Below are 27,793 nucleotides of genomic sequence, written 5' to 3' on the forward strand. Positions count from 1 at the left end.
GAAAGCCATCAAAGATGAAGATTATATGAACCACTCTGGCTAGATATAGTAGTGACTGTTCAGGTTTTCACAAATTTCATTTTTTTGTACTTGAGCAAGGTGATAACACTTAATTTGTTAAAAGATGCAATAATGTTTTAGAAGTCGGGGAACTAAATGGCAAATTTGTCTTAGGGCCAGTAAGTTCCCTGGACTTGATAAAATTCTTACTGCTAAATTTGGTTAAAGTTAAGCTAATTTAGTTTTAAAGATGTTATTTAACTTTGCTGCAACTATTTGAAAGTAGCAATTTGATACAAATAAATTGTTTTAAGATCTGTTATTACTTTAAATGTTTTTAAGTTTATTAAGCGATTGTTCTTGCTGGTTAATTTAAATTTAAGTGATGTATTTAATGACTAAAGTTCTGAGTGCATTTTCTAATAAAGTTCCTAGTGAACATTAAAGGAACAAAAACACTAAGAAAGTTCTCACTTTTGTTATTCAGTCTTGGCTTAGTTTGGAGAGTCATCTGCAAGGTTTTGTTTGGTGGTAGTCTGTGCTGTTACCTTGTTCTTGATTTTTGGCTTTAAATATATTTCACAGACACAAATACATATATTTTTATATATATAACCTGGGCACAGTGGCGCAGCAGATAGCATTGTCATGTCACAGCAAGAGGTTCCCCAGTTCGATTCTCATCTGAGGTGCCCTCTGTGCACAGTGGGCAGGGTGGAAGAAGTATTGCGGCAGGGCTAGCCAAATGGCGGTGTAAACCTTGGCTCTAGATTGCTACTGTTGAAGTGGCACCCCAACCCCAAGTACAAAAAAAAAAAAACAGGAAAAGGGGTCATGTATAACACATACAAACTTGTGTATATGTATATGTACATGTGTGTGTGGTTTACATATGTACATATCTACACACAAACACACACACGATACATCACCCAGACTAGGAGAAACTGTAAATGAAGCTGTGAATACTCACCTAGATTGACAAACTATTCCATAAACAGATGTTAAAATTACACGAGTTCTGCATTTGTTTTGTTCCCCATGTCTGCGGGCATAACCCTCAACCAATTAGCCCATGAATCAGGGAGAATGCCCCGAATTTTAAATATTGTTCTTATATACTTAGTTTCCCTTACAAGTCAAGCCATTATTACCCAAACTTTACCCGATTTCCAATCCCAAAGGGCTAAAGGATGGCTTAGGTTTGTGCCTATGCCTTTGAAAATTTTATAGGCTGCTTCTGTCTGTAAAGGGCATGGGAGCCACCCAGGGGTGAATTTATGATTCTCCATCCATTGATCCAGTATATAATTATATTCCAAACAGGACAGGTCCCAGCACTGAGTCCTGTAACACACCACAAGTAACTGGCCACTTGCTGGATCTGGATTCACACTCTGTAACAACATGCATCATGTCAGTGATCCATCTGGATATCCATCTGGTGACATAGGGATTTATGCTCAGTTTTGCAAGTTTGTCTATAATACCCTAGTGGGGAATTGTGTCAAATGCCTTAGCCAGGTCAAGGTAGGCAGTATACCCTCATCCATGGCTCTAGTGACTTTCTCAAAGTTGTCAACCAAACTCAGCAGGCATGACCTGCCCTTGACAAAGCTGAACTGGGTTAGGTCCAGTGTTTGGAGATTTCCTATGTTGTTATTTATCAGGTCTGACTATTTTTTCTTTGGCCTACAAGACTAGTCAAACTTATGAGTCTGTAATTTCTAGGGTCTGTTGATGGTCCCCCTTAGGATGACTGTTGCTGTTCTCCACTCCACAGGGACAAAACCAGTCTAGAGTCTGTGGTTAAACTGAGATGCTAGTAGGCCTGACAGGTCCTATTTCAAGCCATTTAAGAAGCATCCTGGGATATTTTCATGACCCATCAAAGTTCTCTCTTTAGCTTTAGAGAGCATAGTGGTGACCTGTTCTTTGGTGATAACTGATAGAGGAGTGGTGGAGAATATTTCTTGGGGGTAAATGAGATGAATGGGAGGTGAAAATTGAGCTGAATTTATTGACCAGAAGATTTGCTATATCTTCTGGCTGTGTACAGGTGATGACGTCTACAACTAATTCCACAAATGTTGGGATTTGCCCTTAAGATTGTGGACATAACTGGAAAATGCCTTATTAGTTATTCTTAGCTTGGGACATTATTTTTGCCTCAAAATTTGCTTTTGAAGACTTGACTAGTCCCTTGATTTACTTGTTTAGACTAAAGAGGGTTTTTTTGCTGTTGTGCACATCCTCTCACTTACAGATAGGATTTTCTTTCTTTTGTTGTATAGCCTATTTATACCAGGGTGGCTTGTCCTAGACTTATTTTGGTATGGTACTGGCATTTCTATGCAGCTGTTTATAAGGCCATACAGGGATTTTGTGTATACCTCTGCATAGACGTCTGGGTTTAGGGGAACTTGGAAACTAGCTATGCTCTCACTTAACAGGAACTAGTTTGACTTGAAAAAGTTCTTAAAAGTTTTGGGGTTAGGTGGGGGTTCTGGTGTTACAGTTACTTCAAGGCAGACCACTTTGTGATCTGATCTAACCAGTGAGGACATCATGCTGCGGGGGGGATGCTCTTCCATATTTGAGAGTACCAGGTCTAAGATATTTGTACCCACAGTGGGAATGCAGACTACATGCTCCAGGGCATCTGCATTGAAAAAGTCTAGAAATATTTGAGCCTGCAAGTTGGTGGTTATGTATGCTTCCCAGTTAATGAAGGGGCAGTTGAAATCACCCAGGAGTATGCTATGGTATTGGAAAGAATAATAAGTGATCCTAGTAAATTCAGGAAACCCATACATCACACCTAGTTCATTCTGGGGGACCTGTAGTTAGCAAGGATATAGTAATGGATTTTTTCTGTGGTTAGTTGGACACTGAGTAGCTCAAGCATGTGATACTGTTTGACCAGTCTTGAGGTGTGCCTATCCTTTATGTAGATCGATACATCTCCACCTTTTACCCTTTCATGTTCAGGGGTGATTGGACCATATGAAATGCATTATAGCCATGTACTGCCGGGGTGCTTTCTGCATCTTTGAACCATGTTTTAGTAACTGCACAGATGTCAGCATTCTCCAGGGTAAATAATGCTTCCAAAGAGTGTAGTTTCTTGTTGAGACTCCTAGCATTGAGCAGTAATGCCTTTAGCTTATTAGGAGTACATTTTGCTATGTTGGAAGGTTTACTTGTTTGGTAATGCCTAAACATGCCACTACAGGGGTGGATAAGGTTTTGGCCAACACCCAAAAGCCTAGTGGTGGCAGATGAAGATCATCCATGGCAAAGCAGCATGGCCTGTCAATCATGTTCTCCCAGGCTGAGAAATATATGATTCCTACGGAATGACACCAGTAGCTAAACCAATTATTAAAGTCAATATTTTCTGTTGATACTGCGGCACCATCCTTGGAGACAGCAAAATGCTTTTCAATGCTAGGCTCATACCTGCCTGTGACACATTCTGAGAGCTTGATCATGTCTCTCCATGTAGTCCTGGGAGGTACTTCTCAGGTCATTTATGACTACATGGACTATGATTGAGTCATACTGCTACTTGGGGTTTACTGACCTGACTGCTTGAATGATCTGATGAATCCTAGCCCTTGACAGTGACAGGCACCTAAGTGTAACTTTCTCCTTATCCAGCCTGGTGACAGGGACATGGGTATGTCTCATACTGGAGTCTCCTCCATGGCCAAAATATTGGTTTGTGTGATGTTGTGCCTTACAAGACTGGTAGTTAAGACTCAATGAGATGCAGTTGTGTGCGTTGTGGTGGAGTTGTCTTGTCTGTCTGCATGCGGAGTTTCGGAGGACTGCATCTGAGAGGCCTTTGAGGCTTCGGTAAGTTACAAGTGAGCACCTCCGCATATGTGGGTCTATGTGTCTGGTCCTTTTCTAAGTGTGTGCTGCTGACAACCTGTTTGGTGTTTTTTTGTCTGTATGTGAGAGTCTTGCCTCCAGTGACATCTCTCACTTACTGTTGTCACCTGTTCCAGAATTAAGTGGTTGTCAGTGTATTTATGGTAATTGCTACATTGCCTCAGGATGCCAATATCCACCAAGCTAGATGCAAAGATAGCAGGGAAGTGCCTCTCTATGGTTGCAGGTCCATAATATGTGCTTAACAAGGGAAAAGAATGAAGGCTGTTTGCAACTGGACAAGAGACGGGTGCTTACGTATCAGGTTACCCAGTTTGCAAACCAGTTCCTCTGAGCAATATGAAGTCTGAAACTCAAATGTATGTCATTATCTAATGATTGTGGTCCTCAATGATTTGCCAGAGAACTGCAGATTTTATGAGGAATAGACCAAAAAATATAAGGCATAATCAGAAATGTTCTGCAAAATCAGACACAACTGAGAGCCATGGGTTGCAGCTAGTATTGTATGCCATTTTGGAAATTCTGAAACATTTTGTGCATCAGTGGACAGCAATGTCTAACAGTATAAAATTTGCAACTTTAACATGAACATGACAGCCAAGAAAATACATGACATGAAGAGGGAAAATGTAGCTTTCATTTGCATTTCTAATTTGTTTAAAGAAGGCAAACAATAATACACTTAGCACTAGTAAAAATGGCTGAACATAAATAAGGATTGCAGAATTACCATACCAAATTCTTAATAACGTTGTCGTTTTTGCACTCCAAGAATAGTTTAGGATACAGTTACCAGAGAGATGTGACAGCATACATAGGAGTTATATTTCAAACAGACCATTTTAAGCACTCTTTTTTTTCCCTAATCATTTCAAGTAAGCCACTTTAAAAACAATGCATTTTATAGAGTATACTTAATCATAGTTATTTTTAAGAACAGATGCCTGGAATGCAGAGCACGTTACAGTACAGTACAAATATGCTGACTTGTTGCTTGGCTACTCCAGTGAAAGCCCTATAAAAGCGTGTCTAGGTCTACAATGAACACTTGTACTGTTAAGTTATACTCAGCCTATGGACAAGGCTTAATCTCATTAAATTCAGCTCATGCAGCAGTTTAACCATGGAGTTAGTTTATGTACACACACACACACACACACACACACACACACACACACACACACACAAAATTATATATGGTGGCACTTAAATAGTTAAACCGATGGTTATTTCCTGCCTGATTAATTTAGTTGAGAGGAAAGCTGCCGACTTTTGTGCAAAATTATAATTCTGGGGTTGGAGAATATGCCCTTTCCCCAGCATTATGTGATCTTAGAGTCGGTATGTTTAAGTAGCAGGGTGTGTATGGTTTGCATGGTTTTCTATTTACATATTCCCAAGACTATGTCTTAAAGCATGTACAGTTTGTTGTCCTTTATCCACATTTTTTGTCAGTGTTTTGATTTTCAATCTACTGCCATTTTAATTAACAGCAATAAAGTCATGTGTGTGTGTGCGCGCGTCTCTCTCTCTCTCTCTATGTAAGTATATGTGTGTAGGAATGAAGCCGCTCACATCTGAGTGCAAAAAACATTTTGTAAGACTAGTTCAGCTTACAATACTACTGGTATGTTTCATTTGGCTAAAGCTTCAGGGTGAAAGGACATGCAGACTCCACACAGAAGGTGCTCCAGCCGAGAATCGAACCGGAGAACCTCCTGTTGTGAGGTGACAGCTGTATCATAGTAAATAAAACCTCACACTGTTGCCAAGATTAGTACTAGAGGCTACAAGTTAACTGTACACCTTCCAAGATATGACAGATACTGCTTGGTGAGACCTATAAAAGCTCGTTTCCGACTTTAGACAACAAAGAATTGCTGCAGCTAACCAGTACTTCATAATATGGAAAAACAGACTTCAAAGCGACACAGAATGACAATTTTTGAAGGCAGTGAAAGTAGTCAAGAAGCAGAGTCCTAGTGCCATACACGTAAAATACATTATACAGTTATGTGTACTAGTCTTGAAATGCAGATTCTTGCTATCCACAGGGGTTGTAGATCTAGTTGACAATAATGGATACATTTTTTTAAGATGATCATACAGCAGTAAGGTGGTGCACAGAGAAACGGTTATAGTTTCATGTTAAAATTTTGTGAAGAAAAATTAAAACACCTTCTGCTGTCTTGATATGCTGATAAAGGTCAGTGTCACAATGGCTGAATTCAACTTCAGACTCAACCAGTTAAACAATATTGCTGATATTAAGTCCAGTAAGCACAAGTGCCTCTTTTGAAGCAGCCTTGGCAGCACTAGTCAAGTTAAGCAAGTTGCTCAGTTGCACAGTAGCCAAGTGGACCAGACAGTATCAACCTAACATCACATGATGAAAGTTTGTTAGCAACTCACAACCTTAACCCTTTGAACCATACTGCCATACACCTGTAAACAGCACAGTAACTAGCATTTAAACATCAGTGTGAATAAGTTATTTATACATCACAGTACAAACTCAACTACCACCCTAGTTATTAGCTCTTAAACTACTGCCAGCCAGAGTTAATGAGAAATTAAGATTGGCAACTTTTTTAAACTGGGTAATCCCACTAAGCACAGCTGATTTTCAAGGGCGACTAGGAAGCACTGTTCGTTTAACAACTTGTTCATTGTTGCACAGTTTCAAACTGAAAACTGAAGTAATCAAATCTAGAGCTTGATAGTAGCCCACAGACTTAATCCTCTGACAGAAATACACTATCATACATGGGTTAAAAAGTGATATGCATATAAATACAAAAACACAAACTGAGAAAATATCTGTATTTTCCTTTCGTTCATAAATTGTCTACCATACTGCATCAAACCTTCTTTCCAGATGTATTCAAAATGCACCTTGAAAGAGCATTGGGCTGATCGCTTACAGTCAGTTTGTTAATTTGTTTAGCAAGCTGTGTTCCAGGCTGATTATGTCCCTTAGCAGATGCATGTCCCTTCTTCCCACTAGCTACTGGGGTAGGTTTGTCTCTCAGGTTCTTCCTTGCAGATTCCTGTATTTCATTGGTAGAAGGCATCAAAAGCTGTGGTGCAGACTGGATGCTGGGATTATGAGGGCTATGTTTGGGGGCAGTCAAACCTAAGAAAATGAAGAAAAGTACATTATCAATTCAATTAACTAATTTCCAGAAACTAAGTATTTTACCTATATAAAATGCTGTTTAGTGTTAAGGGGGTAACTTTGTGGATCAGCTTAAATAAGAAAATGTACCTACTCTGTACAAGGAAAAAAATAAGTAAAAATGTATTTCTTCATTTACATGCATTCCATTCCTTATTTATTCTAGTGTGTGCATCCAGTTTTAACTATTGAGATGCTTAGTCATGCAGTTAGGTTTTCTATACTAATCATTTAGATATAACAGTTAAAACAACCTCCTTGATAAAGGTGCTTTCCAGACAGGTAGACATACAATCAGCACCTTAAGTTACAGCAGAATCCTTTTTTCACTTAAAGTCTTCCCACAAATATTGGCATTCTGAATCAATTTTCGGTATAGTTGCATAAAAAATGCTTATGGATGCTAACAAGAATGTCAACAGAACTGTGATAAATCACTAGTCTTTTGTTCTAGGCCTTCCCCAGCATACTTAATATGACTACAACATACATGCAGTTCACCATCGTAGAGACAGCAGAATCTTAAATAAAGTGAATGAAGCCTTAGGAAAAAAAACTATTACTGTATGGTTGGCGTTACTGTGCACAGAATTATGCTTAATAAGGGCCTTAACCAACTGATTATGATGCAAGCACTTCTGAAACATGCTAAAACAATGTTAAATGCAACAAGCACGAGTGATCACATTGAATGGACTGTACCAGCATCTTATGCAATGAAAATAAACAATTACCGCCCTTTAGAGCCTCTCTACGACTCCATCTATTTGATTTACAATGTAAATACTCCAACTGTCCAATTTATGTAGCATCAAAATTATTTTCTACATCATAAAATGTCAACCTAGCATTACACCATACATTCAATGTTTGCATAGCTGTGTTCAACAATAGCTCTATCATTCCTCTGTAAATTCTACTGCTCTGTAAAACTACCAAAACTGTTTATAAACAGATAGCAATTAATAAAGAGCTGAAGGACTATCTGGGAGGAGAAGACGGCAAGAGTCAATTGGGATAAGCTGATTCTTCCAGCAGAACTGGGAAGATCGGGATTACCCATTTGAAGGGGGTATTTCAGAGCTACACAGTGAAGGCTCCTATACATAGCACAAGCAGAAAACTATTATTCAATGTGGAAAGGGATGATGTTGAAACATGGGAAGCTCAAGAAATAAGGACAGACTGGGATTCTGAGTGCAGGCCTTTAAGGAGAATAACAATAATAATATAGTTTATTATATCCATAAAGTAGCAGAAAGCATTTAAGAAATAAGCTGACAGGAGATTCTGCCCATAAGGATGACTGCAATTAGGGATACTGGCAATAGGCAAGAGGTGGCTGGAATTTATTGGAAAAAATGGCAAAGGAACCAAGATATTGGGAGAAAATAAGTAGGGAGGGAAAGATGATAGACTGGGAAGATGCCAACAATTTATTTGAACTTCAGGTTAGAGATTGCCTTCCCTATCAAGGATTGATATCAGAGTATAGGCAAAGAGAAAGAAATAACGGGGTCCTAAATGAAAGACCAGTACTAGTAAAGATTTTAGTAGAATCTGGAACAGAAGCTGCCATTAAAAAAGAATAATTAGTAGAGCATATAAAATATTGCATGATAACTAGAAATCAGAGGAGGTTAGAAAGGATTGGGAAGAGAGATGGGATAAGCAATTCACATATATCCTCCCATTATTTTTGTACGTCTCCCAAACATGCAACAAAATCTAGAAGATTTACGATTTTGGCTTGGAAATGTTTACATTGATATTTTTATACCTCAAGAAGGCTCCAGAAAATTTTTCCTCAGGTAGATGGCAAATGTTGGAGGTGTGACAGGGAAGAAAGAGGTAACTGGGAACATATTTTCTGGGAGTGCAGTGAGTTGGCAGACTTTAAGGATTCTCTGCGGACTGCAGTCAGAGATGATGAGTGGGCAGATTGGTGTGATGAGGGAAATCATTTTTCTGAGCTATGATACAGAATCGGAATTGCCTAGACATGGTAAGGCCTTGCTGTCTAATTCTGGTGGCTGCCAAAAAAGCAATTAGAAAATGGAAATCCAAATCTAAACAAACTATATTAGAAGTAGTGAATACTGTAACAGAGATAAAACAGCTGGAATTGAGATCTTTAGAAAAAGGCAAGAGCAAACTACACAGAAACAAATGTGAATTCTGGTAAAAATACATACAGGGGAGGAATGCGGTTTAAAAGAAGGCAGGACTTAAATGGATGATGTAGTTTGAATGAAAATGATTGCGTAGATTATAAGTGATGTACAGTGTTTGCAACTGGGAGTGTGTCAGTGTGGTTTGTGATGTAAAATGCTTACAACTAGTATTGTGTCAGTGTGTTTTTTTTCATTTATATAAATGTATGACTGCTTATATCGTAAGTGGTGGTTCAATAAAGATGTTTGTTTAAAAAAGGGGGCAGGAATTGAATAATTTATATAATGCTTAGGTTACAGCAACATAATTTTGAAACTATATGGAATGTCAGTATAGGAAATGAAGATGAAAAGACAGATAACTAGTAAAAATCAGTGCAAGGCAGATGTTAATACAGACAAGATGAGTTTACATAAACCCTGACAAAAAACAATGGCAATTTGAGTGAGGACTCAGTTTAACACAAGTGCAGACTGTGAGTAGAGCAGAATTCTGAGCCTCTTTTTGAGGCAGCAGGAATATATGTGAACCAAGAAAAAAAAAGTAAAACCAACACATTTTGTTGTGACGTATCCTTGTGCACAGAAAAGTGAAAGTTTTGTACCCATTTCCACTAAAGTAGGAGGACAGCAACAGGGAAAAAGAGAGCCCTCAAGAGGCCTGCGGCAATAGTCAGGAAAGTAAAGTAGAAAGTTTTGTTTTTTTTAATTTAGAGCTACCCTTTTCTGAAGACGAGCAGAAGATGCAGTGTTTTAGGAGGAGCTACTCCTAGGCCATCACAAGATACTGAAGGGAACTGCAAAAATGAGTTTATAATAAGAATGCTCAACTTAGAAAATGAAGCCCTGGAAGTCCCAACTAGTGGTAGCGTTCTCCACAGAAAGATTTCTGGCCAAATGCCAGCGGACATTTGAGGGTATATAGTTAACTATTTATTCATTCTACATTTAGACAGAAAAGAGAAAAAGCACATTTATGACATTAACGTGTTGAGAAGCCATAGAAGGAAGCAGAAAATTCCAGATACAGCTTGCAAGCTGAAGTTGTTATAGGATAGAACAGGGATCCTTAACCTGAGGTAGCCTACAAAAGCAGGCAATAAGAGTGTTATTGTTATTAAAGAAAAGCAATACTCTCAGAAATGCCTGGGAAACCTAAGAACATAAGAGAACACCTGGAGTGAAGGTTACACTAGGACCTTATAGATTACCAGAGTCATAAGGATCAGTTAGTACAAATTGTTCAAAATAGCTAAAATTAGAAGTGAAGAATCACAACATGAATGGAACCCACCAGTGCTAGCTAGCCCTTATGCCTGATAGAAGAATTAGATTATTTAATGACCAAAAATATGAATAGCATTTCTAAGTCTGATAGCTTTCCTAGACCCACAATTATTGAGATGACAAAAAATATAAAACTATATGATGAAAGAATACTGGCAGATACCAATTACCTCCTCTCCTAAACAGGAAACAGCTTCTGTAACACCATAATGGTCTGTTTCAGTAAAGTGTTACCATTTTCCTGTATGGAGCCCTAGACAATGATGGATAAAATACTAAAGCCCATTCACAATATAACACTGCATACCTGCATAAAATCATTCATTCAGCAAACTGGGAATCTTAAAGTGCGGACTGTGTTAGAATTCATAGGACAGGCAGGCCTGACTACAAATGCTAAGAAAATTTAACTGATGATGGTAGGAACCAATTATTACACTTACCTTGTAGGAACAGGGATGGTAAAAACTAGAAAATATGGAAACGCTAAAAACTGGCCTGCACCCTCAAGTAAGAGATAAGTGAATACTTTCCTTGTTTTAGTTAGGTACTAAAGAAAGCTTGTGAGGAACTCTGCATCTATTACTTGTTTGTTACAGACCTCACAAAAGGAAAAACTCCTGTCAAGGTGCAATGGTGTCTTGAGGTAGATGGAACATTTAATGAACTCAAAAGGATTATTTACTCTGAACCTGCACTAGTAAATCCTGATTTAATCAGGTTACCTTACATTCCAGTGTGTCAGAGGTAAGTTTGGGATCAATGCTATCCCAAGACATTCAGGTGATGAGCTCCTATTGTTCTAAATAGCAGAAAGCGGAGTAATACAGGAAGGAGATATTTTTGTACTGAGAGAATCTTGCAATACAGTTGTCCTACTTCTGGAAATATTACCTGTATGGTAAGAACTTACGCTTAGTAACAGAGTATACTTTTTCGCAATGATAGCAATGCAAAATTGTGCCCAACCCTTTCAATTTAGTGTAAGCCACAGGCACATGACAACTGTGGAAAAGGAGTAATATGCATTTAAATTGCACTGCAGTATGTGGGAACATTCCCATGAACAGGTGGCCAAGAAACACCCAGTTGACTAGATAGTTAAAAGGTCTTAATATTCAGTGTTGTATAAAAAACATTGCTTGAAAAAGGCAAACTAAGAAGTTAGCTTCTCACTAGGGGTCACCTGGATGTACCCATTTCTTTGAAATGAAAGCTGGGTGTGGACAGACCTTTAGCCTCAGACTTCTCCTGTGTTAAAAAACAACCCATTTCTTGAAGGGACTGTATGGACTGAATTCTGTTTTTCTATTGAGAAGCAACTATGGAACGGTTTATTTTTATTTTGAAGCTGCAAAATCCAAATGGGTTGCTGTATTGGTTTGTGAACTGCTAATTAAACCTGTGTTTTACACATGCCCTACCTCCAATGTCTTCCTGGACTAGCAATAGCATGTGCATTTATGGGTCCCTATTCATACATCGAAATTATGGAACTTTGAAATGCATATACACTACTGCAGTCTTGGAGTTGGTACTGTATATAATTAGTGGGGGGTGGGCTGGGGGTGCAGCGGACCTTGTTAGAGTGTTATTTTTTTACTTTTCTGACTTACAGAATTTCAGTCATATGGTCTTGAACATATGCAGTTCTAAGTTCTGTAACTCCGATGTACCAATATGGACTTTTATATAGACAGATCTAGATATAGATACATACAAATATTTCAAGCTCAGGCATTAATGCCCTTCTAGCCTGCCAATATACCAAAAGACTTGTTCCCATAAAAAGTGTCCAGGCTGTTCTTAAAAATATCTAAACTAATACTTGTTTTAATGTAATTTGGTAGTCTGTTCCATGCATCAGTTGCTCTCTCAGAGAACCAATAAGTACACTTCTCATTCTTACCGAGTCTTCTACATAAATTGTCTGATGATTCTCTAGTACTTTTGATAATCCCAAACAATTCCATAGGTAGTTGTCTCTAAATGCACTATTTATCTGAATTAGATCTCCTTTTAGATATCCATAAGAGACACTGTACAAGTTCAGATATTTTAGTCTTTCATAATAACTTAAATTTTCACATCCATTGATGCCCTTGGTATATTTCTGCTGTACTCTTTCCAATTTTACTCATGCTTGTTTGCTTATAAGGTTTCCATATTGCTATTCTATACTCAAGTTTGGGTCTAATGCAACTAAAACAATGTCATCATTTCTGATTTCCTAGACTTTATAAATCTTTTTATATAACCGGTAGTTAGCTCTATAACTAGAAAAGAAAACTCAGAAATGGAACTATTAATATACTCAGGTCCTTAAATAAATCTACAGTTTCAATCACTATGTTATGTATTAAATATTAACCTTTCAATGCATGTCTTCCAAATCTTATATTCTTAGTTTTTGATGTATTTATCAGCATATTATTCTTCTGCATCCAAATTGTCAATTTAGTCAAGTTATTTTGCAGACATGCCTATAACACATATATTCAGGTTACCCAATTTCAGGTCATCTGCAAATAGACTGTAAAACACCTCAGATGAAAAAGTTAGGTCTGAAAGATGCACTCTAAAGTAAGGGCCTAGGACAGAGCCCTGTGGGACACCCTGACTAACCTAGAATTTCACCTGTCCAATTTTAGCATGATACTTCTCATGTCCTATTTGTAAGCCATGCAGATATCCATTTTATCAAGAGTACACTGATACATAATTGTTCGAATTTAATAATCAGTGCTTTGTGTATGACCCTGCCAAATGCCGAAGTTAAACCTATAAAAATTACATCACAGCACAATTTTTCATTCACAGCTGTTATTATATTGTTATAGAACATAATGTTACAGGTGGTAATAGATCTATTTTCAACATATGCATGCTGATATATGGTTTCAAGTCCCAACCTATCCAATTCTGACAATAGCTTGTCCAATATTACCTTCTCCATTATTTTTCCACAGCATGAAATTAGACTTAAGGGTCTTTAGGACTCTGGGTTTGTTCTACTCCACTTTCACTTGAGAAAGGTTTAATAAGCTCAGGTCTCCAATCTTGAGGAATGTCCCCATATTTATATGACTTAGTAAATAATAGATACAATGGTACTGTTAAGTTCTTAAAGTGTTCTCAGGTCATTACTAATTCCTCCCTGTGCTTTGGTTGGTTCCAGTCTGTGCAGTTTTTTTCGATATACTCTAACTTGATTCCAGTAACTGAGGTTACACCTGGATGTCACTAGGATGGACTCAGTGTCTTTGTGGAGCCAAACTGTTTTGCATAAGATTTTTTAAATATGCGTATAATCTGTTGTGTCTGAGAATAAATTTTGGAATCTATACACAGTTTATCAATTTGTCTTTATTCCTTCCACATCTTTATCAAAAAACAGGTTTCCTATTATGCTGAATATCTTTACATAAATTTTCTTCAAATTTTTCTTGATTTTGTCTCCGGGTATGGTTAATTTGTTTGTCCAACCTGTTTATTTCAGTTTTCAAAGCTGTAGTTCAACCTCTTCCATTTCTTATATTTTGTCTCTCACCTTAATCAGGTATCTTGTTCTTATAGAAAAAATATCCCCCTGACGTTGTACGCCTAGATCCTGATGTTAAACATTTTTTTTTATTTTTTGCACTCAAATTCACTTTCAAAACTTTCCACATTCCATCTGCAGTTTTTCCACTGAACACATCACTCCAATTAGTTTTATATAGTGACTGTTTTGCTTTCATATAATCTGTGAACAATCTTCTGTCCACTGGTTATTTCAGTTTAGCAGAGTTATCTCTCAACAAATTAACCTTCATAACCCCATGATCGTTGAACATAAACAGTGTTAAAACTTGACGTGAAGTAACATTAATTCCTTTAGGAACACAATGTCTAGTATGTTCCATTCCTTGGTAGTTTTTTTCCCATAATCTGAAGAAATTGCTGTTCCTGAATATATGTTGCGAATAATTTCCTTACCAATGTTGTTGAATCAACATTATTCCAGTCTGTTTCTGGTAAATTTAAGTCACCAGCTAATATTCTTCTACCCTCCTGTGTTGCAAGAAATGTACGAATTCCTCCAGGTCATCAGCACTTGACTTTGGTAGTCTATACACTCCAACAATTGTTATACGTTGCAGGGTTGCCTTTAGTTCAGTTACACAGTCTATAGTACTGGTGTTATCACTGAACAGACAGGTCTCATGACTATCTTTAATCCTATCACACCTCCACCTGATTTTTTTTGTCAGAATGTCTGCTACAGTAAAAACATTTACACCTGGACAGAACTTGTTTCCAGTCATTGTTTTTTATCCATGTTTCACAAGCAATAACATCAATCTTGTGGAAATGTAGCAACCCCCCCCCCAAAAAAAAAAACTTTATTAATGCTCCTAGCATTAACAACCATCAGAGATGCATCAACTGTTGATATCTGTGGACTGTTACATTTTCGACTTGGCAAAAACCCTGCCAGAGTGCTGTTGCAGTGTTGTATTTTTACTGACAAAAACATTCACATAGGGGAATCTTTTGAAATGCTATAACCCAAACAGGATTAGCAAAAAAAATAGTGTTAGTCAGTAGACAACTGTCAGTCATTGGGTAGATTAGTAGAAAATGAGTTACGTTCTTTGGAAAGTGGAATAATTAGATATTTAAAGCCTGGAGAGGGGATATTTTGTGATCTGAGCATGGTTAAAGACAAAGTGCACTGCTTAACAATGTGCTATCCATTTGAAAAACTCGGGATGTAAAATTTGGACTATATTTGAAATCAACTTTTTTAGAAGAAAAGTAACATGCTTGAATTACGGACCACATTAAAATAAAATTGATAGAATTCTACAAGTTGTTGTAAAGGGGTGGTAGGAGTGAGCACAGTACTGCTAAAATGTAAAGTGGGTGCTCTATTAGGAAAGACAATTACTTTTATATCATTTAGGTTCAAAATCATTTTTGCTTTGACGTGTGTGTGTGCCATTGAGAAAACCTAGTACAGATATGATTAATGGATGGTCAAAGTCTCTTGTTCTTCTAGTTTTGTAATAGGAACCATTAGCCTTATCTGAATTTGTGTGCTTTTTGTTTTTTTGTTTTTTTTTTTTGTGGGGGGGATAGGAATTCTTCTAACTTTATAGTATGCGTTTATTTTCCAAAAATCAACCCTTGTCTTGTCTCTGGGTTTAACTTCTGTCCCACGTTCAGCTGTGATCCATGAATGCTTTTTCCTGGAGATTTTTCTGTGGCCTACTGGGAAGAGCTGATACTGAACATGTGTGTGTGAACAGATGATAAAAAGTGGTTAGTGCAGTACACAGTGGAGTCCAATTTGTGTTCAGTCATCACTATATTTTTAAATCAATCATGAAATAATTTGTAATAAATGCAGGTGGTCTTTCAATAGTTTTCAGGGACAATGTAGTTACTGCTGGAAAGTGATTGCTCAGTGAAGACAGGACTGTAGCATTAAGTTTGTCTGTGATTTGTTTTAGATTTTTCAAAGTATCTGTTTAGCTGACCTTTTAGTGGGCCAGACCAATCTATGTTCAGGTCACCAACAATTAAGCCTTTGATCCTTGGTTAAACACAGCATGGAGCTGATGATGTTTTGCTCTACATTTTATTGGACGGGTGGAACAAAAGGGACATTCATAACTATGGGCAGTACAGAGATATGACACTCCTAACGCACTGTATTAATGTTTTGGCGAGAGAGAGTGATAAATGAATACTCAGAGCTATAAAGTAAGAATGAAGATGAGAAGCTTGGATTCAGATCAGGATGCAGCACAACTAACCTGATGTTTGCAGTGAGACAGACCACTGAGAAGAAGCTAGACATAAGGGGGGGGGTTCAACTGGGCATTCCTAGACTTGTAGAAAGCAAGTGACAATGTCCCAAAAAATCAGAGCAGTCCTGCAGTGGTTTGAAGTCCTAGGAACATTGGCAGAATTAGTGCAAGCTATGTACAAGGACCAAACGACTCAGGTAAGATCAATGTTCCCAGTGGGAGCAGGTGTTAATCAGGATACAGATCTGAGCCCACTGCTGTTCATACTGGTGACAGAATACATTACTATACATTACTAAACAGGTCAGGGGGGAAAGATCAAAAAAGTTGCTGTATGCAGATGATATGGCATTAGAGGCAGACTCTGGGCAAGAACTTCAGCAAAGGATGGGAGGAACGGAATGCAAAACTGAAGGCACATGGGATGAAAAAGAGTACAGATAAGATAGCTGTAAAGGCAGCAAATGAGGGAAATCAGAAGAAGCTGAGAATTGAGACAAAAGGGAAGACAGTGGAACAGGTTATTAGCTTCAAGTATCTGGGAGGGTTTGTTGAGGAGAAGGGACATCTGAATGAGAAGGTCAAAGCTAAAATCAGAGGGGCTGCAAGCAATAGGCACCAAGTGTCAGGTGTAGCGTACGACAGAAGAATGCCAAAGAAGCTGAAAAGGTGTACAAACAGTGGTGCAACCAGTTGTACTATATGGTACAGAAACCCGGGCAATAAAGGCAGAGCAGATGAGGAAGCTAGAGGTAATGGACATAAAGTGCCTAGTAGGATGTACACTGTGGGACAGATGAAATGATGACATAACAGCAGAAACCAAAGTAGCTTCAACTACAGAAAAGGTCAAACAGAACAGATTATGATGTTTCAGGCACATGTTCAGAAAAGCAGAAGACAATCTGGTGAAGATGATTTGGCACACTTAGGAAGAAGGCACAAGGAAATGAAAGTGTCCAGCACAGAGGTAGATGGACTGTGTGAGAGAAGATCTGTAACAGTCAGGCGTAAGTGTTGAAGAAGGCAGGGTGGCATTGAATAGAGAGAGATGGCAACAGTTGACATGACACCCTGAACCCATCTAGAAAAGGGGGGTTAATATTCTTTTTGTAAGGAATCTATGTGGACACTCCAGTAGTTGGATATGCCTGGCCAGACATATGCTGAAGAGGGCATTGTACTCCGATTGGTCGTAAGAGAAGGGAGTACAAAAGAACAGTGACATGCTTCGATCTAGATGCCACACACCTACTTAGAAGTTGTGCAACACAGAATAATTTCCTCACTATAGCAGACACGATTGCCAAATCACTGTCTACATACATTCCCAAATCCTCCACTACAGTCTCTACTATTAGAGGTGCACTGTCAATGTAGTCAACTGCTGAGGTAGCAGTCTTTTCAAAGGATACTATGATGCACTTTTTGGCACCGACTTTTAGACTATGACTCTGGCACCAGTTATTAATTTCTGGCAGGCCTTCTTGGAGGAGGTGTGTGTGGAGGGAATTCAGTGACTGCGCCCAATTTGCAAGCATCTGCAAAACTGGTCTGCCAGAGGCCCTTGACGTTAGCTGTGACATCATAGTAGTAAATGCCAAATAGAAACAACCCCAACACTGTGCTCTGAGGCACCATCACTAGCAAGCTGCCTTTTTGTGGAGGTAGACTCCCATATTCTAATTTCTTGGGTCCATTCCATAAGCCCAAGCCTAAAAAGCATCCTCTGATCCAGCCCTAATGGACCCCATTGCACATCATGATGCTGTTTGTTTTACACAGCACCCAATCCAGAAATCTAAACCTGGTCTAAAACAAACAGGACATGCTAGAGGGGCAGGTGCGTCTCAAGGTTCCCCATTATCTGAACAGAATTCCCATGCATGTGAAGCAGAGTTCATCCCTGCACTTATTCAAGAGAAACTTGGATCATTGGATGGGAACCATAAATATATCCCTGATTGGGCACCTCTCTCTGATAGAAAAAGCTTGTAAATGCTTAGCTACCCATGCCTAGGTATATACACCCCCACAAAATCTTTGGGAACCAATACCCATCAAACCTTATTATGACGCACAGCTAGGCTTAAAAAGATCCCATGGGTTAATGGCATAGAATTCTACTATGATAATTAGTAGGGCATATAAAATTTTGTACATCTGTAAGAATCAGTAAGCAATACTTAGAAAAGATTAAGAGGTCCTAGGAAAGGCCATTTACAAAAGAAGGATCTGTATGGCTCTCAAAAATGTAAGGTACAGAAGATTCAGGATTTTTATTTGGAAATGCTTAATTGGCATTTTTATACAGAAAACAGATTTCAGAGAATTTTTTTTTTCTGGTAGACAGCAAATGCTGGAGGTGTGATGGGTAACAAAAATAATTGGAAACAAATTTTTTGTGAATGCAATAATTTGGCAGATTTTAAAAAATTGGAGAAAAAACAGTCCCTGCAAGTACAGCAAGTGCACGGCTCAAAAAACCAAATGTAACTGAAAAAATGAGAGCCAGTGTACAGTGGCGTTAGAAATCAAATGTATACTTTATTCCATTATTAAATCATGGCAAAACAGAACGGTTACGGCAGATTCAATAAGCCTTCATCAGTGTAATGAAAACACATACCAAATGCCCTTGTATAACAAAGTCAATGAAACGCTCCTGTTGATTGGCTGGCTACACTTGTTTATTAAGCCCTGGTGGGAACAAACCCCCTAGCTTAATGATCCACTTTTTTTCTTTATTATTTAATATATTGTGCCAACCAAGTTTATTTAGCTTGTCACCACTAATTTTATCAATAATGGTGAACCTAAAGCTTGCTGTTGGGTGTGCCAAAGAATGTTTATATACAGCATTGCTCATTCTTTTGTGCCGGATGTCACTCATATGTTCAGCTATCCAAAGTATAACCGGTCGAGAGGTTTGTCCAACGTAAAAGGATGAGCATGAACCAGTTGCCAAATATATGACCCATTTAGTACTGCAATTAGCTAAGAATTTAATGTCATAAACCATGCCCGTGTTTCTGCTGCTGAATTCTTTGGTTTTGACCATCCTAATACAATGTGTGCAATGTCCACATGGGACGCACCCATACAAAAAAAATCCCCTGTCATAGTGGTTTGAGATTGTAAGACTGTCTATCTAGTTAGGCCCATGTTTGTAATAGCTGAAATGGGCTCCAAGAGTTTTGCCTCTCCGATAAGAGAAAAGACATCAGTCCTGAAGTATTTGTGACAGTCTGTGGTTGGCCAGAAGTACATTTCAATGTCTATTGATAATGCCCAACAATGTGAAGGTATTACACCCATAAGTGGTAACCAATCCGATCTCAGGTTGGTTATGTGATTGTCGCTCTTTGTATACCATCAGGTCTTGTCTATCAATAGAAGATACCCGATTACTGGCCGTAAGTATAGTCTCAGATTTGTAGCCATGGGCCCGAAACCTATGGATCAGGTCTTTTCTGTAATATTCATACCTGTCAGGATGTGAACATATCCATTTGATGCGAAGAAATTGTGATTTGGGGATGTTCCGTGTGATTTGGGGATGTTCCGTGTGATTTGTGGTGTATCCCCATTAATGTACTCCATGAACTCGTGTAAATAAGCAACATCCGCCCTCCATACCATCCAGCACTCCTCAAGATAGCATCGCCATACATCAATTTCCTTAAGAAATAAATTGTGGAGGGGATCACAGATGAGTTGTTCCTCTATGAATGCCAAGAAAATAAAACTCTTTGGGGGATCCATGCCAGCGTACAACGGTTAAGTGGTTGTGTTTATGGTAAGGCCAACAAAATGGAATTATTTCTATTTTGTTATTACAAACAACGTTTAGCAGTTGGATTACATATTCCCTCAGTGTTTTTTTTCCATTTCTGTGGCTGAATATTACATTGGTCTAGCCAAGGAAGACTAAATCCTGCTCTGCATTTAAATCAGAGGTATGATACGTTCACGAGGGTATAAACTCTCTCTGGGGGATGTGTGTTTTTATACGACTGCGATTTGATTGTGTTCGTGGTGTTACCAACATATGGAATCATTCTTACATTTTTTTCTGTAACCACATTGGGATATAACGTTTATACTTCTTTGCATGTAACATTAACGGTTGGAGTGAGGCTGTGGTTATACGAACTTTAAATGTTTCGTCCTTGCATCATGTGTATGTATTTTTTTGAATACTTGCTGGGAAACTATTGATGACTGTCAGCACGCATAGGGATTATTTGAAAGTTTACATCTGGTTGGCGCATACAAACGGAATTTTGGCCCGAGCCTTTTGATATACAGCGGACATACTGCTTATACCCTTTTGGACAATAATTACATTTATATTTTATGATATCATTGGAATAATTGCATGGTTTTGGGAACAGTTTGTTTTTTTTACTAGTCTGTTTAACCTATAATAACATGGGCATACTTGACTGTTTTCAATAAGTTTATTGCATATTCCAATCTGAGCAATTTTTGGGGATGTATGTTTGGGATTTTGATTTGCAACTATGAGTATACTGTTCCTTGCTTGCTATTAGATACACTACTCTGGGATTCCCTTATACTATCACTTTTTCACATTCTACACACTTGGGTTGGTTTGATTTTTAGAACATTATTAACCTCATGATAGGAAGCAGTTAGCCTAATATTGTCAGGGCTGGGGTGACCGGGCCATTTTGTGTGTAATTGACCAATTTTTATTTTATTCTTTGGATGGCTCTGGTTATTGGATTTGATACTTTGGTGCAAGGACTGTTATTCATTAACATTTGACCAATAATTCTTTTGTGGTTAACGGACGTAGCATGGTGGATCTTGGACTTATTTTTGGTTGGGTCCGTGGCATTATCGCGTTTGTTAATGAAGGGGCTATATTAGTCCTCCTGGTTATTGACTTGTTTAATATGCTATATATACAATTGATGAGAGGTACGTAGCACTGCATTTTATTAATTCCCGGACCTCATTTTTTACCTAATGTTTTACTTTTGGATACCTAATTTTTTACTTGGGATCCACAATTATTGGCTATTAAGTGTTCCCTTACATACTCCCTTTGGAGCAATACTCTGTTTATGAATGATGTTGAATATTTTCAGCTTGCACTAATCTATCATAACCTTTGGGGCTTTTTAACCAAAGGAATATGTAGGCATCATTTACCCCGAATAGGGCATTTATTCGTTATCATATTATTGGACATTTACACACACACATACGTGCCTTGGGTTACACTAGCTGCTGTCAGCTCAGAGGTTATAACTTAGTGCCCAATTTTGAAGTCATTGTTGGATTTTCCAGTGCATCCATTAGTTGGTTCTATTTAACCCAACATTACCAGGGTTACTATGGATCTTATTCAACTCTTGAAGGGATTATCCTCCAACAGGGATGATATTGGCATTTTTGGTTTGGGACCCCAGGCCAAACCCAGTGACCCTTTGGACATTTCTGAACCCACCCAATCCGGCACAGCTGTTTTTCAGAGGCTATCTAAAAGTATGAGGTCCCCTACGGACCAATGTCTGGCACCTCAGGCTATTTAAAGCCTACCTAGCTAAAGGTATTTGTCCTAGAGGTTTAAGAGTATGTACCCAGCCTTTGGTCTCCAATATTGATGGGGAACTTGAGGAACAATGGGCTTCGGCCCAACAAAAGGCCTTGATGAGTTTTATTGAGGCACTGGTGGCATATTATGATAGCTGTATAGATGCAGGGATTTCTGAGGTTGCCACTATATATGAAGATACAAAAAGATATGAGGGACAATTGTGTTACACCACCTGTCTACAACAATTGAGCCAAGAATTGCTCACTCTTGAACAACAACTGAAAGACAGAAAGATGCACAAATTTCAGAGAGACCAGGCAGATTATGATAGAGGGAGGCCTTTCGGCCCACATAAGAATGTCAAATTCTCCAACACAGGCAATAAACCCAATAAGAGGAAGCAACCTAGGTCCATACTCAGAAAATCCACTACCCCATATGGTGGGACATCCGGGAAGACTCCTCATCTATGACCGACTGCGAAACACAACACACCACAGCACCCCCCATTCCCAAACATAGGAACTCTGACATCCCTTTAGGGGCAGGCAGCGCAGGGAAGGGTGCAAACATCACAGACCTCAACAATGTGGAGACACTACTCCAAATCATGACAAGCAAATAACTACATGTGACAATGTACTCAACATTTCATCCACACCTTTCACAGGCTGAACTGGAACTTTTGAATAAAGGGCTTAATTCTGTACCTGCGTTTCTAGTGTCTGAAGATTCTTTGGCACAAGATGTCACTGCATTTCGTAGTTTACTTAATTTAAGGTTGTTTTTTGATCATCCTACCACTGATTCAGTGGATAATTCATTCAGATTTTATAAATCAAACTTCATGCATCCTATGCAACATTCAGTTTACATGTTTCAAAGGGTCTACTTGAAATGGTCGACATTTCACAAGGTCGAAATTCATATCGCCGAGACCATATGATCGACATTTGAAATGTCGACCATACAAGTAGAACATAAAAAACAAAAAAAAAATTTACCTTAACGCTGCTAGAAGGGGGGCTTTGCTCCCCTGCACCCCCCCGTGGGGGGCTATGCCCCCCCACACACACCCGGAACTTAAATATACCAACTCCGAGATCGCACTACAGTGCGGAAGTGGAAATCTTATCATTCCGCACCATAGGGAGATGCCGGTTCCCCATGGTCGACATTTCAAATGTCGATCATATGGTCTCGGCCATATGAATGTCGACATTGTGAAATGTCAACCATTCGAAGGGGACCTGTTTCAAAATATGGTGCTCAAAGATCTACATTTTCATTTCCAGATATGGGTATTCTGCCACATAACCTCTCAAAGATTTAACACCAGATAATGCAGAATTTATGACAGAACAAAAATGTAGTCATCTTACCAGCTGACAAGGGTGGGGCTGCAATTGTTATGGATTGGGTGAAATATGATGCAGAAGCTCAGACACAGTTGAACAGGTGGCATTATATGCACATGCCCCTGGATCCTACTCCTAGATTCAAACAGATTGGATGAATATTTTCGACTAGCTCAGAAGGAAGGCATCATCTCCAAGACCATCTTACAGCACTTGACTGTCTCTGACATCAGTACCTACACCTACTACCCAAAATACATCAATCGCTAAATGACCCCCTGGTAGACCCATAGTTTCTGGCAGAGGTTCCCTCACCGAACCATTATCAGATTTTCTTACCCAACATCTTCAGCCACGTTTGAAACATGTCAGGGCCTGCATTCAAGATACCACTGAATTTCTACAAATTGTGTCAGATACACAAATTGAGCCGGGCTGGTTATTATGCACTTTGGATGTCTCTGCACTTTATACCAATATCCCTCATTAGGCGGGACTATTAGAACATTGGTTATCCAAAGTGGAATTATATCCACCAGGCTTTAACACCTTTCTCATCTGTCTTGCTGAACACATACTCACCAAGAATACATTCCACTAACAAGATAGTTGTTTTTGGCAAACACAGGGTACCGCTATGGGGGATCTTGGATCTTTTACCCCCCATTTATGCTGACCTTTTCATGGTGTTCATAGAGGAGCAACTCATCTATGATCCCCTCCACAATTTATTTCTTGAGGAAACTGATAAATGGTGACACTATCTTGGTGATTGCTGGATGGTATGGAGGGCGGATGTTGCTTATTTACAGGAGTTCATGGAGTACATTAATGGGAATAAGTGGGGTATTCAATTTACAGTCAATTATGATTTGGATCAAATTACATTTCTTGATGTCACTGTTACCAAGAATCAGAATTATACATTGGACACCCAGGTTTACCGCAAATACCCTCAGTATAACTTCTTGTTGCATGGATCAAGTTTCCACCCACTACACATCATATGAACATCCCCAAATCATAATTTCTTCGCATCAAACGGATATGTTCGCATCCGACAGGTATGAATATTACAGAAAAGACCTGATCAATAGGTTTCAGGCCCGTGGCTACAAATGTGGGACTATACTTACGGCCAGTAATCAGGTTTCTTCTATTCATAGACAGGACATGATGGTATACAAACAGCGAATATCACATAACCAACCTGAGATCAGATTGGTTACCACTTATGGGTGTAATACCCACACATTGTTGGGCATTATCAACAAACATTGGAATATACTTCTGGACGACCACAGACCATCACAAATACTTCAGGACAGATGTCTTTTCTCTTATCGGAGCAGCAAAACTCTTGAAGCTCATTTCAGCTATTACAAACATGAGCCTAACAAGACTGTCTTACAATCTCAAACCATTATGACAGGGGATTTTTTTGTATGGGTGCTTCCCATGTGGACATTGGTTTTGACCATCCTAACACAATGTGTGCAAACAGTTTAGCAGCAGAAACACAGGCATGGTTTAGGACATTAAATTCTTAGCTAATTGCAGTATGCTAATTGCAGTATTGAATGGGTCATATATCTGGCAAACTGTTCATGCTCAGCCCTTTACGTTGGACAAACCTCTCGACCTGTTAGCCTTCGGACAGCTGAACATGTGAGTGACATCAGGCACAAAAGAATGAGCAATGCTTTATATAAACATTCTTCGGCACAACCAACAGCAAGCTTTAGGTTCACCATTATTGATAAAATCAGTGGTGACAAGCTAAATAAACTTGGTTGGCACAATATATTAAATAATAAATAAAAAAAGTGGATCATTAAGCTAGGGGGTTTGTTTCCACCAGGGCTTAATGAACAATTGTAGCCAGCCAATCAACAGGAGCATTTCACTGACTTTTTGTTATATAAGGGCATCTGGTATGTGTTTTCATTACACTGATGAAGGCTTATTGACTCTGCCTTAACCGGTTTTGCCACAATTTAATAATGGAATAAAGTATCTATTTGATTTCTAACACCACTATGTGCTGGCTCTCATTTTTTCAATTAGATTTTAAAAATTTCTATACTTGGACCGAAACGTTGGGGGAAATAAATTGTTTCCTATGGAAATTATTCTTTTGATCTGGAAAATACTATCTAAACTGCCTAAACATAGTGCAGTCTTACTAAGTTTAATGCTATTGGCTGCAAAAAAAAAAAAAAAAAAGCAATTACTAGAAAATGTGAATCAAAATTTAAAGAAACTGAGACTGAAGTACCAAGTACTGTAAAGGAGATAAAAGAAATGGATCTTTAGAAAAGGGAAGCAGCAGTAATAGTCAATTGTGATATCATTTAGAACCCACATATGCAATACCTGCAAATAAATGATATTCTTGGGAACAATACATACAGAATAATGTTCAGGAGGAGAACTGAGGTTTAAGGGAAGACACGAATTTGTGGAATGTTAGAATAAATAACTGTTAAGAAAACATACATATATTGCTTGACAATAAGTGTTACTATAATGTTTTTCATTAACGTATGTGTATTTATTTAAAATGTGATTTGAAAAGAGGTTTAAAAAAGAAAAAAAATAGAAAACAATCTGAGGCTTTAGACTAACCTCGCTAGTAAAACACATACTGTTATCACTATAAAGCTTTGCTAGTAGAATTTGTAACACTTATGCAGATCTAGCAGCAGAAGAAATGTTTTTTTTTCCCAAAAACTTTTTATTGATTCATAACATAACAAAAAAAAAACACAATGTATTGAATATTGGTATTTAGAAACTAGGTGAAAATACTGAACATAAACAAACATGTAATATGATAAAACATAACACAAACAACAAAAACTGATAAAATATATACAATATATACAAGTGTTAACCAAAATGCAACCATTGAAAGAGTACATTAAGATAAGGAGAAGTATATAGGAGGAAAAGGAAAACAAGGTCTACATGACCAGAGAAGGAATCAGAATTATTATTCACTACTAATGAGATCTAAAACTTTTTCCCAAACTTTTTTAAGGAGGGAAATCAGAAGAAATGTTGGTGTATTTATGTATTATTTATTTACATTTGTTTAACAGGAAACTCCAGTGAGCCAAAATGAGCCCATTTTCAGTTGAGGCCTGGGGAGAAAAGCTCCAATAAAACATGAAATTACAGAATACAATTAATTGCAGAAATAGAATTGACAATGTCGGAGATAAAAATGGCAAAATAACAAATTAAGGAGTTTTTATAGCCATAACAGCATAGACCAAGCACTATGTGTAAGAAAAGTACAGTTGTGTACCTACCATAAAAGTAGATGTTCGAGTGTATTCACTGTTGCAGTCATTACAATTAGGTTATCCTGCTGGCAGGCTACCCGCAGTCGGCCTGAATTCCAAAGTCTAGGTCCGGCGTCAGTTGCTGTCACCTCCTCCCTGACGTCAGTGCACCAGGGGTATAAAAGATGCAGCCAACGCCATTTTCTTTGGTTTTTCTTGCCACAGATGTCAGGTGCCCCCAAAAGGGTAGGCTAAAAATATGTCTATAAAGCATGCATGCACCAAGTAACAAGTTTCCTTCATCTACAAGCAAATACACCACATAGGTTGTATAGAATAGAGAAGTAAAGATAAGGGGAATGGAGGGTGGGTAACCTGGACTGCAACAGTGAATACACTCGAACATCTACATTTATGGTAGGTACACAACTGTACTATGTTCATAGTGTTTCACTGTTGCAGTCATTACAATTGGGTTGAATCCCAAAGCTAAGGTTGGGAGGCTGGAACTAAATAGAATTAGGAGTGGCTAGGAGGCCCTGCAGGACTTCAGTGGCAAAGCCTGCCCTGGATTTGGAGTAGACTGGTAAGTGGTAGTGCTTTGTAAAAGTGTGCACTGAAATCCAGGTTGCAGCCTCTAAAATGTCTTTGGTTGGCACTTCTCTAAGGAAGGCTGCTGCTCTGGTTGAATTGGCCTAATGCCCTTAGGCACTGATTTGCCATGTTGAGAATAGCATAAATGAATGCAGTGGCCTATCCACTTTGAAACAGTCTGCTTTGAGATAGCCTTTCCTTGTGATCCTGAGCCTTTCCTTGTGATCCTGCAGCATATGCTACCAGTAATTTGCTCAGTCTTTCTGAAAGCTTTTGTTCTGTCCAAGTAGGAGTGCAGCTGTCTGTGTATGTCCAAAGAATGCAGAAGTTTCTCACCCTTATTCTGTGGGTTTGGATAAAAGGTAGGCAAATGAATAGTTTGGTTGAGGGCCACACTGGACAATACCTTAGGCATAAATGTGGGGTTTGTCCTTACAGAAACCCTATCTGGATGGAAAATGATAAAAGGTTCCACAGCCATGAGTGCCTGTAGCTCTGAGACTCGTCTTGCAGAGGTTATTGCTAGGAGCAGAGCTGTTTTCCATGATAAAAATTTTATATCTGCTATAGCGGCTGGCTCAAAAGGAGGCAGAGTGAGCTTTTCCAAGACATAATTGAGGTCTCATGCAGGTATTGGTG

At 38.5% G+C, this 27,793-nt stretch overlaps 1 protein-coding gene across 3 annotated transcripts in view; it reads right to left on the minus strand.

Moving 5' to 3' along the window:
* The window catches only part of LOC122815557 (NAD-dependent protein deacetylase sirtuin-3-like), a 994,530-nt gene that overhangs the window by 624,682 nt on the left and 342,055 nt on the right, over positions 1 to 27,793 (minus strand). For all 3 annotated transcript variants that reach the window (XM_044088148.1, XM_044088146.1, XM_044088147.1), the window contains one exon: positions 6,799 to 7,039. In XM_044088148.1, the coding sequence (XP_043944083.1) occupies positions 6,799 to 7,039 (241 nt within the window). The remainder of the gene's footprint in view (positions 1 to 6,798; positions 7,040 to 27,793) is intronic.

The sequence above is a fragment of the Protopterus annectens genome, chromosome 11.part0 (genome assembly GCF_019279795.1).
Source record: "Protopterus annectens isolate FY-2018-M chromosome 11.part0, PAN1.0, whole genome shotgun sequence".
Lineage (NCBI taxonomy): Eukaryota > Metazoa > Chordata > Ceratodontiformes > Protopteridae > Protopterus > Protopterus annectens.